This window comes from Dipodomys spectabilis, unplaced genomic scaffold (genome assembly GCF_019054845.1).
Source record: "Dipodomys spectabilis isolate Male_0828 unplaced genomic scaffold, ASM1905484v1 ptg000096l, whole genome shotgun sequence".
NCBI lineage: Eukaryota > Metazoa > Chordata > Mammalia > Rodentia > Heteromyidae > Dipodomys > Dipodomys spectabilis.
The window spans coordinates 1,950,591-1,966,620 of record NW_024870773.1 but is presented as its reverse complement, the minus strand read 5'-3'; the positions used below and the strand labels follow the sequence as shown (position 1 = coordinate 1,966,620).

The 16,030-nt window shown below is 45.6% G+C and overlaps 1 protein-coding gene across 9 annotated transcripts in view; it reads right to left on the bottom strand.

Moving 5' to 3' along the window:
- The window catches only part of Ttc13 (tetratricopeptide repeat domain 13), a 64,472-nt gene that overhangs the window by 46,216 nt on the left and 2,226 nt on the right, over nucleotides 1-16,030 (bottom strand). For 8 of the 9 annotated variants that reach the window (XM_042685986.1, XM_042685987.1, XM_042685989.1 and 5 more), the window contains exons 2-4: nucleotides 12,255-12,349; nucleotides 7,565-7,640; nucleotides 3,150-3,220 (exon numbers count right to left, since the gene is read on the bottom strand). In XM_042685986.1, the coding sequence (XP_042541920.1) occupies nucleotides 3,150-3,220; nucleotides 7,565-7,640; nucleotides 12,255-12,349 (242 nt within the window). Of the gene's footprint in view, nucleotides 1-3,149; nucleotides 3,221-7,564; nucleotides 7,641-12,254; nucleotides 12,350-16,030 lie in introns of those variants that run through there. The other variant, XM_042685995.1, reaches the window with a different exon arrangement.

The following is a 16,030-nucleotide window of genomic DNA, read 5'->3' as shown; positions in this document are numbered from 1 at the left end:
GGCACCAATGGCTCACTCCTGTAATCCTAGCTACTCAGGAGGCTGAGATCTGAGGATTGCAGTTCAAAGCCAGCCGGACAGAAAAGTCCGTTAAACTCTTATCTCCACTACACCACTAGCGCTCGCCTTGAGCTAAAGAGCTCAGGGACAGCGCCTAAGCCCAGAGTTCAAGCCCCACGACTGACAAAAAGAAAAGAAAACAGCAACTGTTTATCCAGAGCCAGATGGATTCCAGTGGCTCACACCTGTATCCTTGCTACTCAGAAAAGTTCAGACCAAGAACTGTGGCACCAAGTCAACCCAGGCAGGAAACCCCATGAGACTCTTATCTCAAACTAACTAGCAAAAAGCCAAAAGTGGGTGTGTGGCTCAAGTGGCAGGTAGTCTCAGCCTTGAAGGAAAAACCCAAGTGAGAGCATGAGGCCCTGAGTTCAAGCTCCGGAACAGGCACAGGCACATATATGCACACACAAATTTACCCAGAATAAAGGAGAAGCTTCTTATTAATTTTTTAAAAAAGAAAGTAGCACTTATTATTGACTATGTTTTCTATGTCTTATAACCATACACTATAAAGTGTGACAAATTGTTTCTGCTTCTATGCAGACACCCCACCTCTACCCCTGCTCACCCTGTTGTCACACACAAACATGATTTTCCTTATGCAACACGATAGGGAAACGGCTGAGAAGTACCAAGAGATTCGACAAGAAAAGCAGCAGTGGGAAAGCTCTCTTGCTACAACACAATACAAAGGACCTTTCTTTTCAATTAACCTTGAAGTGACCTCTGCCTCCACTGGGCAAAGCAGTCCAACCTTACAACCCATGTACTCTGATTGGTGACGATCCTGTGTCCAATGTCAGCACAGTACTACCTTTGTACAGAAAGAGAAACTAAGGAAGTTTCAGAATGCAATGGCAAGAGAAGCGTGTCCCACGGTGCTAAACGGGCAACAGAGAGGCACAGCCCAGAGCTACTGAGATCCAAGTCAGGGAAATAGTGAAAAACATTCCGTGTACTGAAGAATACAAGATATATAGCAAACACGTTAAGGGTAGCGAGGATACAGCTAGAACATCAAAAGGTAATACACACAAAATAAAAGTTTGAAAATGTTAAAGGAGACCTGGGAATTCTTTTTTGAGTCAGGGTCTTGCTATGCAGGCTGGCTGGCCGTGGACTCCTGAACCTGCCTCAGCCTCCCAGAGCGCTAATCACAGGCGAACACTGCCAGGCCTAGCTAGGACATCCCTTATTGAATTTTTCTCTTTAACAACGACGTGTGTACAAGATGGTGAATAAATGGTGATGCATTACATCTATCAGTACCATGACTTAACTAATACCTGCTCCTACAAATGTGTCGAGCCTAGGCCCACTGCAGTGTAACAAAAAGGCACTTCTGCCTTTGTAATTCAAGTGCCACAGAGGGAGACCGTTCCAAATTAAACGTCGCCCCCCCCCCTCATTTGATCTGAGGACCTCAAAGTAATGACTGAAAATATCAATTTATTGAAGAATTATAGTACAGTCCTTAAAAAAAAAAAGCAGAGCTAAACTTTCAAGATTAATTCTTTAAATTAAATCTTCTGGATTATTGGATCTCATGTATGTGCTAGGATGGTTCTGAGCCACTACTCTGCACCACACACTGGGCACCAAGTGCCCTGCGGCATTTAAAAGTCATTATTATTATACCCATACTCTATTAGGTTAAATAATATGGTAGAAAGCAAAAGTGGGTTCAAACTTGACTAATTCTAAAATACAGGTGTGCCCTGCAAATCAAAGTCCAAAGCCAGCCCAGGCAGAAAAGTCTCACAGACAGTATCTACAATTAATCAGCAAAATGCTGGACTGGCAGCATGCCCCCAGTGGTCAAGACCCAGGCTATAAATAGAATATCGGGCAAGAGTTGAGGCCCTGAGTTTAAACACACATACACACAAATCCCATGTCTTCATCACTGAAATGCTCTGGGCAGACATACCAGCATGGACAAATTGTGGACCCCTACAGCAAATGTGGCTTCTGCCACAGGGGCAGAAGGCCTTCAACATCACGCTGCGTCAGGTTTCCTCCTAACAGGTACAGACAGGCACACTTACAGGTTACCCCGCCTTCTCCTCTTTCTCCACCCCTCTCTTTCTCTTTTTTCCATTTGTTCATTCTTTTCCAAGACAAGGTCTTGCTATGCTTTTTTTGTTTTTGTTTTGTTTTCTGAGACAGGGCCTTGTTATGTTTGAGATAGGCTGCCCTTGAACTTACCATGCTTCTGCTTCAGACTCCCTCCTGCTGGGATTACAGTCATGCATCACCATAGCAGGCTTGCATTTTCGCCCCTACTCCCTCCCGCTTTCTAAAGTTTCAGCAAGGACTTATTTTAGTATACTGTAAGAAGATAATGTGAGAGACAGGAGGAAAGGAGAAGCATTCCCTGCATCCCAGGCAGAAAATGCAAGTAAAGCACTCGCTTTCCTTCTCTCTTTTTTTTTTTTTTTTTTGGGGGGGGGTCTGGTCGTGGGGCCTGAACTCTGGGCCTGGGTGCTGTCCCTCAGCTCTTTAGCTCAAGGCTAGCGCTCTACCACTTGAGCCACAGCGCCACTTCCGGCTTTTTTTTTCCCTTTTGCTTATGTGGTGCTGAGGAATCGAACCCAGGGCCTCATGCATGCAAGGCAAGCGCTCTACCACTGAGCCACCTCCCCAGCCCGCTTTCCTTCTCTCTTAAGTGGACTTCCACATGGCCACCAGTCCACAGAGGCCGATACTTCCACTGAGGAATCCCACAATCACGTGTTCAGAAAGGAGCCAACCCATGAGGAGAAACTGAGTCCGCCTGCCAATCCTGTCAGGGAAGAGCGGGAATTCAGCACTGCAGTGTCGCCACACCCAGTGGAGGCTCCATTGCAGAGGAGAGTGACAAAGCTACAGTCTCATCACCATTGCAGGTGGGTGCACGCCCACTGCCTGCAGGCGGGGAGCATCATGTGACCTCTGGAGACGGAACCCCTTCTCCTAGAACAACACAACCCTGCACCCCATCAGTGCCGTGCTCCCTTCCCCCTCCTACATCCTCAGATGGGTGCAAGTCCCCGTTTTTGCCATGATTATATACTTGAAATTACACAATGGAGAAGAAACATTACCTGAAGCATTGTTGAAAAATGTCGTATTGCTTCATCATAGAGACCACTGCCAATCAACACATAAGCAATAGCTGTGCAACAAAACACAAAAATATTAGAGGGAAGAAGGAAGAGGTCTAAACAAGAATCACTAACAAACCTTTGTGATATCTCCAAGAACTAGACACAGTTAAAGAGAACTGGGAGGCAGTGAAAGAAAAAGAGATGTCACTGAACTCTCCCTCACCACCCAGCCAGCACCTGCTGTCCACTGTAAACATCTGCCACAAGCACTGAACTCTTCCTGAGCTCATCACCTGCAGGTCCCCGAGAACCTCTGGATGTCTCTGGTCTCTATTTCAAGAACTGGTGATGGGCTTGAATGATGTCTACATGACATTGAGAAATACCCACAATACCACAATTGTGGTACTGTGAGAAACTGTGAGAAATACCACAATTCCCAATTCCTGTGAGTCAATTACCTAGCAAGAACAGAAATGAGAGGTCAAATGAATATGCCCTGACGCAATGGTGAGCTGTGGCCAATTCAGCAATGCAACCACTGCCTTTTTCTAATTTTTTCTAATCAAAACACAACCCAAAAGAGGCACTAAAGATGACTTGTTTAGGAAAGTGCCATTTGAGAACAGGAACCATAAAATCTTACAGCATGGTAAAAATCTGACAAAGCTCATCCCTCTAATAAAAACCAATACATCAGAATATTCTAGGCTTCAGTTCCCTAAAATTCCTGAAAAACATTTTATCCTCAACTCCACATGACTATTTTGATCACATTTCTTTGCTAAAAATAAAAAAATGTAAAAAAAAACCTCTACTGTTATGATAGCTATAATTCTATATCCAATGGCTAGCTACCTATCACATCCACTGGCATTAAGAGCTTGCATTCCCTGATGGTAAAAGCCATAAAAAACACTACAAGCAGGGCTGGGAAGGTGGCTCAGTGGTAGAGCGCGTGGCTCAGTGGTAGAGCGCTTGCCTTCTATGCATGAGGCCCTGGGTTCGATTCCTCAGCATCACATAAGCAAAAAGCAAAAAGCCTGAAGTGGCATTCTGGCTCAAGTTGTAGAGTGCTAGCCTTGAGCTGAAGAGTTGAGGGACAGCGCCCAGACCAGAGTTCAGGGCCCATGACCAGACCCAAAAAAAAAAAAAGAAAAAAAAAAAACAACAAAACTACAAGCAGTAGATCACTGAATGCAGGAAGTAATTTAGAATACCTTTATAAATAACCTGATACCCATTTTTTAAATGGGTATCAAAATAGAAAAGCTTTGGAAGCCCTCTTCAAATAAGAAGGTCTGTTCCTCCCCAAGGTTCACGTGGAAAACAATCCTATCAGACACCCGCACAGGGACATTGTGAGAACAGCAGTGACAGCAACAGAAGAACCACCACCGCCTGCTCTCCTGCTCTGCTAGGTACAGGTAAGCTTCTGAGGGAGCAGGGGACAGCTGTAACCTCCCTGCGAACAAGGAATGAAGCAGGAGCCGCAGGCACACTGCCGACGCTGGCCTAGGCTAGTCCTCCCGGCTCCACTAGGACAGACATTGCGTGCCAGACACCGACGCTGGCCCAGACACATGTACAGGGGCTGATCAAAGGAGCAACGATGAACACAGACACCTGAATGCAGGAGTCAATGGGACACTGGAGGAGGTGGGCTCCAGTTCTGGCCAGTCATGCACTCACAGAAACCAGTCACATCTGACTCTCTGACTCTTGCTTAACAAGCCAGTAGAAATGGCTTTCTTTCTTTCTTTCGTCTGCAGGACTGGAACACATTATCTGACACTTGCTTCTGCCGACTGGCTGGCACTCTACCACCTGTGCCATGCCTTCAATCCAACCAGTAGAAAAATTTAAGACCGTTCAGGCTGGGCTAGATGGTGCATGCCTATAATCCTAGCTACTCAGGGGGACTGCAGGTTGGCATTAGCCAACCTGGACGAGACCTGACCTCAGCTGGTAAATGCTGGTGTGCCAGTGTGTCTGTGAGCACAGCTGTACAACCAGCTGTTCAACAGGACATAAGGAGAACAGTGGTGCTGACAGCCTGGCATAAACCTAAGACCTTTTAGAAAAACAGCCAAAGCAAAAAGTGCTGGGTACCTAGCAAGGGCAAGGCCCTGAGTTCAAGTCTCATACTCTCCCAAAATTCCTGTCAGATCTAAACTGCTCAAATTTCTTATTTATCTTCCTACAATCAGTCATATCTGTTGACCAAATAAAGAAGTATAAAAAAACCAATAATGAAATTTTTGTACTTTAGGCACATATTTAAATCTTTAAATAGCCATAACTTGGCTATTAAATTCCACTAAACATTAAATGACATTCTCAAATCTTTCCATCTAAAAGTAAACATTTTTTGAGAAAACAAAATGTTAGAAGACGCTAATCCAAATATCAGACAACTATGTGATCTAAGTTCTATAAAATTCAAAGATATAAAGGAAAAACTACAGTAACTGTAATTCTGACAGAAATCTCCACTAACCAGCCACTCAAATCTCCTGGTAACAAATTATGTTGGCAGTAAGTATCAGACTGATTTATCAGTATTTGGCTTTGAACTCAGAACTTCCACTCTGCTACTTGAGTTCTTTTTGCTCTATTATTTTTTAGACAGGGGCTTCTATTTTTGCGCATATGTTTCCTGAACTTCACACTGCAATCCTCTTGATCTCTGCCTCTCAAGTAACAGCAATTATAGGGGTGGGTAAGACTGTGCCTGGCTGAAAGATGTTTTTGCAAGTAAAAATCTCTGTGACACAAGATCCTAAACCAACTCAGGACCCACGCTACTCCCAGCCTACCAGGACTCTTCATGAGAACACAACAGACCAGGCACATATAATTATTTAACCACCAGAAGGCTGGACAGGCTCCAAAGACTTCAGGAAAAACCAAATCCGATGCACTGCCACAGCCTTCCCAAGACCTCATGAAGCTCTGCCACACTCCCCAAAGACCACCACTGAGAGGTGATATGTGGGGCTGGGAAGGTGGCTCAGTGGTAGAGTACTTGCATGCATGAGGCCCTGGGTTCGACTCCTCAGCACCACATAAGCAGAAAAAGTCGGAAGTGGTGCTGTGGCTCAAGTGGTAGAGTGTTAGCCTTGAGCTGAAGAGCTGAGGGGCAGTGCCCAGGCCGAGTTTAGCCCCCATGACTGACAAAAAAAAAAAAACACAACAAAGAGAGGTGACACGTGCTTTCAAAATGTCAGCTCTCCTCTGCACTAATGGGAAGGAGAGGATGCAAGCAGGGCTCAGGGCCAACAAAAAGCACATCCATTACCATGATCAAATGAGGAAGCAAAAATCCCTGCAGTCACCTGTGCACAGGCTGTCTGCTCATCAAGTGTGGCCTGCAAGAGTGGCCTCATTAGGCAACACAGCCCTGGCCAGCATGCTCCCAATGCGGGGGGGCCCCCAACATGAGAGGCCCCAGACACAGGGGGCCCCAGACATGGGAAGCTCCCCAGACACAGGAGGATCCCGACTCAGGAGCCAGACTGTGTTTAAATGGGCCACAAGGGCTCAGTGGTAGAGTGCATGCGCTGCATGCATGAGGCCCTGGGTTTGATTCCTCAGCACCACATAAGCAGAAAAAGCTGGAAGTGGCACTGTGGCTCAACTGGTGAAGTGTTAGCCTTAAGCTGAAGAGCTCAGGGACAGCGCCCAGGCCCAAAGTTCAGGCCCATGATGGACAAAACATAAAATAAAATAAAAATAAATGGGCCACGAACAGATCAACCTCAAAGCTCCTGTGCACATCTGGATTCACTTTTGCATGCACACCCTCAGGCCCAGTAGTTATATACCCACCTTGGGAATAAAGTTAAATGTGGCTATTTTATCACAAAGAAGACTGAAGCAGCTAAGGCATTGGTGGCTCAGACCTATAATCCTAGCTATTCAGAGACGAGGATCTGAGAATCATGGTTCAAAGCCAGCCCAGGCAAGAAAGTGAGATTCCCATCTCCAGTTAGCCAGCAAAAAGGCAGAAGTGGTGGTGTGGCTCCAGTACTGGCCTAAATGTGAGAGCCTAAGGCCCTAAATTCAAGCTCCAGTACTGGCTGGTGTGTGTGCACATATGCTTGTGTGTACACGCGCGTACACACACACACACATCAGTTCTGTGGCTTGACTCTGCACTCGCTGCTCTATGCTTTGCCACTGAGGAGTGGAAACTGCTCAGGGACCATGACAGCCAGCGTCCATCTCCACAGCAGGCAGGGCTCAAAGCCCTTACTGACCATCCGTCCAAGCCACTTCCTGGGCAAGATCCAAAAGGCCCAATGGCAGAGCCTGTCCAGGTTCTGTCCCCTCTCCTCCCTGCCTCCCTGATCACATCTGAGCACAAGCCCTAGACACACTACAAGAACATTCCCAGATTCAAATCTTACCTAACTCTTCATTTGTGCTGTCATTATCAGTAGCAAATGGGAATCTCTTTTGCTCTGCAATAGACTTGGCCTGGCTCTGGAAAAAAAAAAAAAAAGAAAGAAAGAAAGAAAGAAAGAAAGAAAAGAAAAAAGAATAAAGCATGTGTTTATAACTCTTTCATTTTTGTGCAGTACTGAGGCTAGAATGCGGCCTCATGCGGCCTCAGGTGAGAACCTGACTTCTTTTCTTTCCATTCAAGGCTGGTACTCTACCACTTGAGCCACACCTCTACTTCTACCTTTTACTGGTTAATTGGAATTAAGAATTTCATAAATTTTTCTGCCCAAACTATCTTCAAACTACAATCCTCAGCCTCCTAAGTAGCTATATGTACAGGCCCAAGCCACAATTACCTGGCTTCAAACATGTTCTTTCTCACACACATAACCTTGACTAATGAAGGAAAAGCATGTATTTAAAACTCTGCATTTAAAAATCTATTCAATAGCTAGCTATTTATTTACTTATTGCCAGTCCTAGGGCTTGAACTCAGGCCTAGGCACTGTCCCTGAGCTTCTTTTGCTCAAGGCTAATCACTCTACCACTTGAGCAACAACACCACTTCTGGCCTTTTCTATTTATGTGGTACTGAGGAATCGAACCCAGGGCTTCATGCATGCTAGGCAAGCACTCTGCCAACTTCTCAGCCCAAAATCTGTATATGAATTTTTAAAGTTACATTTTGCTTAAATGAAAGCAAGAAAATATCTGCTTTAAGTCATATTAATGATAGGGGAGTGGGTCTCACTAACTTGCCCAAGCTGATCTCAAACTTGTGATCCTAGTGAGCCAAAAGGATATTCTTAGGGGAGGAACACCAGGGTGCAATGCTCTGTGGCTCTGATCATATGAACTAGTATTTGCCAAAGTGAATGTTTTTTAAAAAAACTGTGATCCTTCCTCAGCCTCTTTTTCATTGTTGTTACTAAGGAGTTGTACACAAGAGGCCACAACTCCAGGAGTCAGGTTATGAGCACAGTGCTTCTTAGTGCATATCACCCTTACGTCCTTCTTCCATCTCCCCTCTTACCTCTACCTACCAAGGCATGGCTCATTTTTCACATGGTGTACACTGAATTCTGTGACTGCATTTGCTTACCCTCCCTCCCTCCACTCTTGTGCCCCTCTTCACACCCTCAAAACATGTTTCCACTTCCTGGCATCCATTTGATGGATGCCTAAACCTTCAGTGGTTTAGGAATTACACTTTCAGATTCTTTCCCTTGGTATACTTCCTTTAGCCAATTTTTGTTTGTGTGTACATGCATAGAGCCCTGTAATCATGCCTAGTTGTATTTTAGATATAACATCCACAAATGAGAGTAAGCTTGTGCTGTTTGTCTCTCTGAGCCTGGCTTACCTCACTTAACATCATTTGCTCTAGGACCATTTCCCTGAAAATGACATATTATTCTTTCTGATGGCTGTGTCAAATGCTATTGTGTGTAACTATCCACTCGTCTGTTACAGGGCATCTTGGGCTGTTTCCTTATCTTGGCTATTGTGAATAGTTCAGCAGTGAACATGGATGTACAGGTGTCTTTACAGTATCTTGGCTTGTAATGCTCTGGTACAACTGGATCATAGGAAAGTTCTATGTTTTGTGAGTTTTTTTGGTTGGTCATGGGGCTTGAACTCAGGACCCGGGCATTGTCTCTCAGCTTTTTCACTCAAGGCAAGTGCTTTACCACTTTGAGTGACAGTGCAATTTATTGGCGATAAGAGTCTCACGGACTTTCCTGCCTGGGTTGGCTTCGAACCATGACCCTCAAATCGCAGCCTATCGAGTAGCTAGAATCACAGACGTGTGCCACCTGCACCCAGCTATGCTTAGTTTTTGAGGAACCTTCAGACTGCTGTCCAAAGTGGTTGTACTAGTTCACATTCCCACCAGCAGTGGGGGTTTCTTTATCCCCCTGTATCCCTGCCAGCATTTGTTGTACAAATTCTTGATGACAGCCAATCTTCCTGGGGTGAGATGGAATCTCAACATGGTTTTGATTTGCATTTCTTTTATGGCCAGGGTGTTGAGCATTTACTCAAGTGTTTATTGGCCATTCTTACTTCTAAGAAGTCTTTATTTAGGTATCTTTCTTATTTATTAAGTTATTAATTGGGGAGGGGGTAAGTCTCTTAGCTCCTTGTTCCTTGTATGTTTTGGCTATTAGGCTTTTGTCAGATGTATAGCTGCCTCTTACCTCTTAAGTACCCAAGATTACAGGAATATGCCACCACACCTGACAAAATACTGGGTTTTAAACTCTAAACATATTTCAGAAGCACAAAGTGCAAGCTGGACAGAAAAGATGGCATAAAGGACAAAGCAACAAGACATCCTACTGAATAAAGCGTAGCAAGTCATGAACAGGACTGTTCCAAAGCTGCAGCAGGCTGGGCTCCAATGAAACCCCATGGACACACGGAGAGCTAAAAAACCCAAAGGGGAACTAGGAAAGCAAGGTAGAGTCGCTGGCAGGGTTCAGATGTAGTTCTCATACTGCATCTGTCTGTGACACGGTGGCGGCTCCAGCATGTCTTGGAGGAAGTTAGGTCTGATGACACAAGTCTGCCATCACACCAGAACCTCTGAGTGTCAGCAGGAACTTGACACAACACAGTGAAGTCCAAACTCCCTACCGGAGTCAGCAGGCTAGTTCAAGAGTCACACTAACTCACACTCGTATTCAAGAAAAGCTAGGTCAGGGAGAAGCCACTTTCAGATTCTTTCCCTTGGTATACTTTCTTTAGCCAATTTTTGTTTGTGTGTACATACATAGAGCCCTGTAATCATGCCTAGTTGTATTTTAGGTATAACATCCATAAATTAGAGTAAGCTTGTGCTGTTTGTCTCTCTGAGCCTGGCTTACCTCACTTAACATCATTTGCTCTAGGACCATTTCCCTGAAAATGACACTGAATTTAGAGGACAGAACCAAGTGGCCAGCCATCTGTGGATTCTTCTTTTCTGAGAGCTGCAGGACAGGAGTCCACGGGCAGGCAGAGGAGGAATGACTCAGCAGGCCCTCTTCTGGCTAATGTGTATGCAGGCAGCATGAAGAAGGCCGGCCACCGCGGCCCACCTGGTCTCAGGGATCCAAACAGTAAGTTACAAAGTACTGCCATTCACAATCCAAAGTTAATGTTCAAAGAGAGTGGTACCAGTTTGCAAATAGGTCAAGAGTGAGCTAGCTCAGATCAAAACACAAGCCACAAACGGGAGGACACAAGGCAGAGAGTGCCCATCCCAGGAAGCTCACGTGTTACTCCATCCCCTCCAGAAAGCTGACAAACATCTACGCGTCCCACTTCCAGGCCACTCCCATGGTTAGAAGCTCCCCCTGCAGCCTGCCCGGACGGAACCCCTCAGCCTTCCTCAAGGTGCAGCACCGACCAGTGCCACCTACTAGTGCCATATGGTGGCACAGGGCCACATCACATGTCAATAATTCACTCTTTTTTTGTTCACTCATTCATTCATTCACTCATTCATCCATTTACATTTTAAAAAGGTTCTTGCCACAAGCTATGTAGCCCAGGCTGGCCTCAAATTCCTGATTGTCCTGCCTCAGCCTCCTGAGTGCTAGGATTACAGGAATGTACCACGACACTCAGCCCAGTAGTACTCTCTGAAACAGGAAATGTGACCCAAGGAACCACTTAAATCACTACCAAGAAGAAGGGCCCTCAGAATTCCTGAGAATCTAACTGCAGGGTTATCTAGTTTCTGCCTGAACACTTGTAGTGATTTAGGACATCTAATACAAACGTTTGTGCACATAATCCAGTTGACTGTTAGGCAGTGAGCCTGGAAAAACCAGTGGGCCTTTCTCTTGTTTGCAACTTGTAAGCAACTTCAACAGTTCCAATAGGAAAGGCAAAGCTCTGAAGAACAGTGAGTACTGTCAAGAAAACTGTAAGCAAAATCTATGGAAATATCAAGAAGACAGGCATGGTGAGCAGCGTTAGTCCTAGGCACACAAGAGCTCTGCTTCAGTTAGGTGTGAGCAAAAGGCCGCAGGCCAGAAGAAAACACATCAACACAGACAAGCAGACACATGGCAGGTGTGCTCACAAGAACAAGCCGGTGCCAGGCCCTCAGCCCCCAAGTGAAGGAGTTCCTTTACAGAGCAGTTAACACTAAAAAAAAAAAAAAAAAGCTACAAAAGATCCTAGCTACTCAGGATGCTGAGATCTGAGAATTGAGGTTCAAAGCCAGCCCAGGCTGAAAAGTTCCTGTGAGACTGGTCTCCAATAAACTATTGAAAAAAGCTGGAAGTGGTACTATGGCTCAAGTGGTAGAACACTAGCCTTGAGCATAAAGAGGTTCAGGGACAGCACCCAGCCTTGAGTTCAAGCCCCAGGATAAAGGCAGAAAAAAAAAAAAAAGCTGGAAAAATAAGATAATATCTGCAAATTCAGACCCCTAAAAATAAACTCTGGTTATGACCTCTCCTGTACTCCTTCCAGCCTAAAGTCAAAGATCCAAAATGACCAACTATAGAACTCCTAAGTCATAGCAACTGACCAAATATTGGATGACCGATCCTTATCTTCTGCCCGACTCCTAATCAGCGTGAGAGGCGATCTCTGCCTTTGGCACGCGCACGGTGGTGCACACAGGAAAAGGAGGGGTGGAGAGAGGATACATACCAGAATTTTTTCAGTGTTGAGAGAAAGCAAGGAGTCACAGGAAGGGGATCCTTTAGGTTCACAGTCAGACTCATGGAAGTTCAAAAAGGAAGACTCTGAAAAACAAACAATCTATGTTAGTCCCATCATAAATTAAGTGTCTAACTATACACTGAAATTTTAGCAACACAGAACCACAATAAAGAAGTGTAAGAAACACTAGAACTGTGTGCACACATCCTGCACACTCATAGTGACCGTCTTTTGCCTACCCTGGACAGTGAGGTGAGGGTCAGGCAAGCTGTGATGTCCCTGTGGCTACAGAACCTGCGCAGGTTCAGCACCATGTAATCACATGGGATAGAAGGGGGTGGGGGGGTTGCATCACTGCCCCTTCTTCCAGGTAGATGTTGCTTATCTGACAGCCTTCACCTTAGGTTAGCATGTACATGCATACGTGTGTATGCGTGCGCGCGCGCGCGCGCACACACACACAAAATCCCAAGCCAAGGAGATCCAATATTAGAAGACATACACTAAGAAGTGTATGGCTTGCAGTAAGTGTTGTATAGAGTATATGAACAATTCAGACAACTAAACAAGCCAACCAGTTCAAAAATGGGCAATTCAATTCTAAAGATCCACAAATGGACACTGAGCATACGAAATGACTCTACATCATTACACGAGAAATGTGAATTAAGCCATAAAGACAGCCTCCTCATACCCAATATGGTGACAAGAAAAAAGGAGTAAAAGGGGAAAGGAGAAGGGAGGAACTGGGTGTTGGCGGCTCATGCCTCTAACCCTAACTTCTCAGGAGGTAGGGTTAGGAGAATCGTAGCTCAAAGGCAATGGAGCAGAGAAGTCTGCAATACTCTAGCTCAAACTTAAACCAACAAAAGAGCTGAGGGGAAGGTGTAGTTCTAGGGGTGAATGTCAGTCATGAGTAAAAAGCTGAGTAACAGAACTAGGCCCTCACCTCATCCCTCAGTACACACACACACACACACACACACACACACACACACACACACACACTAATAATACGTTAATTAAGGAATTAACTAAGAAAAAGAAAAAGAAACAAGTCTGGTAGAGGTGTGGAGAAAATGGAAAACTTGCTCGTAGGAATATAAAATGGCACAGTCACTATAAAACCAGAATAGCAATTCCTAAACAAGTTAAACACAGAATCACTATCTCAGAAAAGATAAGAAGGAAGGGAGGGAGGGTGAGAGAAAGAGAGAGAAAGAACACACAATACAATTAGTATGCTTATTACAGTTTGAATGAGTGGATGAATGGGTGAATTGCGGTTTAGCTTTAGGAGAAAGAACAGGAACAGAAACTCTTTTTTAATGGACAAGTCATAAACAGCCTGGACCTTACCTGCAGGAGTCTAATTAAGATAGGTGTAAGATACCCCCAAATTGGGCTGGGAATGTGGCTCAGTGGTAGAGTGCTTGCCTAGCATGCATGAAGCCCTAGGTTCAATTCCTCAGTACCACATACACAGAAAAACCCAGAAGTGGTGCTGTGGCTCAAGTGGTAGAATGCTAGCCTTGAGCAAAAGCAACTCAGGGACAGGGCCCAGGCCCTGAGTTTAAGCCTCAGGACTGGCCAAAAAGATACCCCCAAATCACATGTTCAGAGATTAAATGCCTTCTTACTAGGTCTCCTTGGCTACCTCATTGAATAGCTCCCTGATATTAACCCCTACCACCTTGCCCCTTTTTCAACTTCATTCAAGGCAGACAACACAGGTCCATCTATATGGATTTGTTTCCTCTTCAGGACATCAGCTCCAATACCTACAACCACCACCATCTACAGACACAGGCTCCAACATCTACAACCACCATCTACAAGACACAGGCTCCAACACCTACCACCACCTACATCTACAAGACACGGGCTCCAATATCTACCACCACCATCTACAATGCAATAGCATCAGGCAGGCACACAAATAAATTTTAGTTCTACAATCCAAGATATTAGGATCAGTTAAACACCCTAATACATGTCAAATCTCAAAATCCAGAGATTATTTAAAAACATAGCTTCCAAAAAATAAAGTTTATGGGTGTAGGCTTTTGTCATGTTAGTAGAAATCATGCTAATATGTGAATATTTCTGAGGCCAGGCTCAGATCTGGGCTTTCTTCCCGGTGGGATAACCTCACCTCAGCAACCTCTCGGAAGAAATGGAGGTAAATTCAAGACCCATTTCAGCATCAACAGAATGCATGGAAGCCAGTGGAGAACATGGGCAAAAACACACCATTATTTCCTCCCACACTACAAACTGAAAGCAAGACCACAGTAATAATTTTTAAAACTTTTATTCTAAAAGTATATACAATACAGTGCTCACTTTTTTTCTAAGAGTAAGGGTATTTTCTCTGCAGGAGAATAGAGGATCCTAAGCTGTGGTATACAAACTTCCATACTAAGAAAGAGATGTGAAAATGTGCAGGGAAAGGTGTGAGGGACCATGAACATGTGCAACTGAGGCAAAACGCTGGGCTCGCTTGTGTGTGGCGGTGGATCTGAGCAAGGCCGAGACCCAGGGCGCACTTGTGTGTGGCGGTGGATCTCAACGAGACTGAGACCCAGGGTGCACTTGTGTGTGGCAGTGGATCTGAATGAGGCTTAGGCTGAGACCTGAGGCTCACTTGTGTGCAGCATGGATCTGAGTGAGGCTGAGACATGGGGCACACTTGTGCGCAGTGTGGATCTGAACAAGGCCAAGGCTGGTGTGCAGCGTGGATCTGAGTGAGGCTGAGACCCAGGACACACTTGTGCAGTGTGGATTTGAGCAAGGCTGAGGCTGAGACTCAGGGCACACTTGTGCACAGTGTGGATCTGGGAGAGGCCAAGGCTGGTGTGCAGCGTGGATCTGAGCGAGTCAGAGGCTTAGACCCAGGGTATACGTGTGCAGTGTGAATCTGAGTGAGGCTGTTCCCTGGACCAGGACTCCACTGGGTGGCACTGTGCCTGTGTCACAGGACAACCTTCAGACAGACGGGCTCCCCCAGCAGCTGTGTATGTGCCCCTGCAATCAACAGGGGTGGGGGCTGCCAGGGAGACCGTGCCTTCTGCTCATCAGAGCCTGTGCAGGCTTCCATGCAGCTCTCTGTCCTCGGCAGCTTCATGAAGCATCCTGCAAAGTTCCTGTGTGGCTCTGTTTGCCCTTGGCTCTGGCTCTGCCCTTATATGAAGAAGTCAATCAAGACAATGAGATCTCATTCACCTGACTGAAAAGTTCATCAATTCTGGACCCTGGATGACTCAGACTACCTGGCTCTCCCAAGGGGGCTGCAGATGCACACCACCAGCCTTCCCTCGGGCCGTGTCACCATTACTTGTACACCCCAAGTTTGTCCCTTCCTCTGAGAACAGAGGACTGGGGCAGGCTTCATACAGCCTGGTCCCTCCATAACTGCCCAGGATGAGGAGAAAGGCAAGAGGTGCTTCTACAACAGAGACACTCTTGTCACATAATAAACCAGCAAAGCTACAGGAAACAGCAGGAAACAGTGGGAACTTTGGGGACGTCTCCTCAGTGCCACGGGCAGCTAGGGGTCTAGAGACCCCTGTAACTAATCTGCACGTTTACTTTAAACTCCCAACTAACACCAACATTTCAACGAGGACACACAAAGTAAAAACTAAAGTATCTAAGCACAGTACAGACGCAAAGCTTCACAGTGTTCTTTCTTGAAAGCAGAGAATATCATGCACTCCTCCATGAGGAGGCAGGGAGGACAGAAAGTCTCCTTCAGGTGCCTA